At 35.4% G+C, this 2,690-nt stretch overlaps 1 protein-coding gene across 1 annotated transcript; it reads right to left on the bottom strand.

Annotated features, from left to right (window-relative positions):
• Positions 1 to 314: 314 nt before the first annotated feature.
• Positions 315 to 1,735, bottom strand: LOC145057259 (translationally-controlled tumor protein homolog). The gene is made up of 5 exons (XM_079005039.1): positions 1,580 to 1,735; positions 1,109 to 1,182; positions 895 to 1,023; positions 641 to 798; positions 315 to 546 (listed from the first exon to the last, which is right to left on the bottom strand). Exons 1-5 carry the CDS (start codon positions 1,605 to 1,607, stop codon positions 429 to 431), a joined length of 507 nt encoding a protein of 168 aa, XP_078861165.1. The 5' UTR covers positions 1,608 to 1,735; the 3' UTR covers positions 315 to 428.
• Positions 1,736 to 2,690: the final 955 nt, after the last annotated feature.

Genomic DNA, 2,690 nt, shown 5'->3' with positions numbered 1-2,690 from the left:
TATTATGTGATTATGCTTATATCTTTATCTGCAACATTTTTCTTGGTTGCTTTGTTGCAATTTTACTTGACAAATATTTTTTTTAGAAGCCAACAATTCAATTCAATTCACTTTTCGTTTTCTTCCTCCTATTAAAAGTATTATAAGTCTAGAAATATACGGAGTAACAATTTTCTCAAAAGTTAAGATAAAATATGGGGTCAAAATACCAATAACAAGCCAAATCTTTAACTTCTTAACTTATCCCTTGATAAAAACTATATTGCTGTAAAAAAAAAAAAAATCAATAAATCCAGAACCAATCTCACACACACTTCCAAGATAACAAAAAACTCAACTCAAAATACCAGTAACAATCCAAACTTTTTAACTGTTCAACTTAACCCTAGATTAAGTGTTTTAAGAGTACATAAAAATAATAGAAACTCTCAACACTTCACCTCCTTCAACCCAACACCAAAGTACAAGAATGTTGGATCAGTTGCACCTTCTTTATAATAAGCAAACACAATGCTGCTATCATCATGCATACTCTCTCCAACAAAACTACACATAAGTATATACAACATTAACACCAGCTTTTTAAACAAAATGTAAAAATATGGATTCCATTCATAAATTAGAGCAAAAAAAAACTTACAATTGAAGGTCGCTGAGCTTTGAGAGGAGGTACTTTGTTGCAGCTTCAATGTTTTTCTTGAAGAACTCTTGTTGCTCTGCATCTAGTTTTGGGGTGAGTTGTTTGATGTATTTCTTTATATAACCAACGAACTGTTTCTTATCGAATGGAGGTTGCTCCTGCATTTTTTGGTGATTTAAAAATGTTGAAAACTAAACAAGTGGAATATCAATATGTAATTCATAATCACTGAAAGTAGTAAACTTTTTTTATACCTGGAGTCTGAAGGTGTCAACAATGTCAACAACCTTCACAGCTTGATCATCAACGCCTTCATCTTCTTCACCTCCTTCTGCAGAAGGATTTGCACCTATGTTCACATCAACAGCTCCTTGAACAACCCACTGTATGTGTAAAAGTAGAAGAAAACAATATGAATCATTACCATAAATTCATAATAGCTTCAAAGATAGAGAGTGAAAGACTAACCTTTCCTTCGACTTCCCAAAGAATCCCATTTAAAATCTCCTTGTATGGAAAGGAATCCGAAAGAAGCTCATCACCTACATTACATAATCAAATTAATTAGCTATCAGTGAAAGGTTTAAAGCTTTCCACAGAATCATTAACGATTTGAATAATTGAGCAACTAAATAAGCTAATCATGAAATTCTACAGAATCTTATTCAGACGTAACAAATCCAAGAGCTTCAGCAATAAATAAACAAGAAGCATATTTACAACAAAAGTTCAGTTACATATAATGTAACGTCATAATTGAATTAAGAGAAAATCTATAAAGAAAACGGACCTAAAGCAGATTTATTAATAACAAAAGAATTATTAAAAAGTAGTCATAAACCCTTGACTCTCAATCAACGAAGTGACACAAAAACCTTTATGAATCGATTATCGATAAAATAGAATAAAAATAAAGATGGAATACGTGAATAGAATTACCAGTAAGCAAATCCTGATAAACCAACATGATTGGAAGCTACCTCTCGGATCGTTTGAAGCAAAGAAACGGTGGAGATTGTGGGAAAGAGAACGAGTATATATAGGGTGAGGTGAGGTGAGGGTTTATTGGATTCTGGATTCTTTTTGTTAATTCCCAGGTTCGACTGGGTTGGCCCAGATGCACTCTATTCAAGATTCAAGCCCAGTGTTGTTGGTTTTCTGCTCTTAGCTTCGGTAGCACGCACGCACGAACGACTAAGATAAGAGGGATATTATTATTATGACATGCATATCGCAAGTAAGATTGTATCCGATCTCACCCTCTTTTGATGATCTTTTTGAACAAAAATAAAAATTATAAAAAGATAAATTAACCACTTTACGAATTTTATATTTTACCACTTTACTATTTATTTATTTTTATTGCCAACTAATGTTTAGAAGTTATTATAGGTTTGAATGGAAAAACTGAATATTAAAGATAATTTTCATGTTTTAAACTTATAAGTTAAATTTTTTTTTGTGGGATTTTACAATCTTGATCTTGTAAACTAGGGATGAGCATATGGACCGGGGAACTGGCCGGAACCGGTACTGGAACCGGAACCGGCACCGGAACCGGAACCCGATGGAACCGGTCGGGCCGGGACCGGGACGTTATTTTTGTTGATTTTTGGAACCGGGAACCGGTAGGAACCGGAACCGATATAACCGGAACCGGTAGAACCGGCAAAAACCGGTAGAACCGGTTAAAATCGGAACCGTATGATGCTATTTTTCGAGTGCCGGTTCCAACATTTGAAGACACGACAATAACCGGTAGGAACCGGGAACCGGTAGAACCGTCGGGTCGGTTCGGTTCTTGATTTTGGCCGAAGCCGGTTCCCGGTTCCGGCCGGTTCGGTCCTTTTGCTCATCCCTATTGTAAACCTAAAAACGATCTTACATACGATCTCGATCTAACAAACTCAAAAACAATTATACATAGATTGTCTATGTTAGGCGAGAGGGAGTCGATTCGGAAGGGACTTAACACATGTGATGTGGACTCAACAAACACCGAGCTCTCGACTCGGCATTAGTCTTCCGATATAGAAATATTAATTTTCAA

The sequence above is a fragment of the Lactuca serriola genome, chromosome 6 (assembly GCF_051521515.1).
Source record: "Lactuca serriola cultivar US96UC23 chromosome 6, Lser_US96UC23_V15, whole genome shotgun sequence".
In the NCBI taxonomy this organism is placed as follows: domain Eukaryota; kingdom Viridiplantae; phylum Streptophyta; class Magnoliopsida; order Asterales; family Asteraceae; genus Lactuca; species Lactuca serriola.
This window is presented reverse-complemented; position numbering and strand designations above follow the sequence as displayed.

Bases quoted from the DNA above. Each gene is read 5' to 3' on its own strand.
- LOC145057259 (XM_079005039.1), bottom strand. From the start codon at position 1,607: ATGTTGGTTTATCAGGATTTGCTTACTG. The intron at 1,183-1,579 runs GTAATTCTATTC...TATGTAATGTAG, and splicing joins TTATCAGGATTTGCTTACTG to GTGATGAGCTTCTTTCGGAT. The intron at 547-640 runs GTAAGTTTTTTT...ACTTATGTGTAG, and splicing joins AAGCTCAGCGACCTTCAATT to TTTTGTTGGAGAGAGTATGC.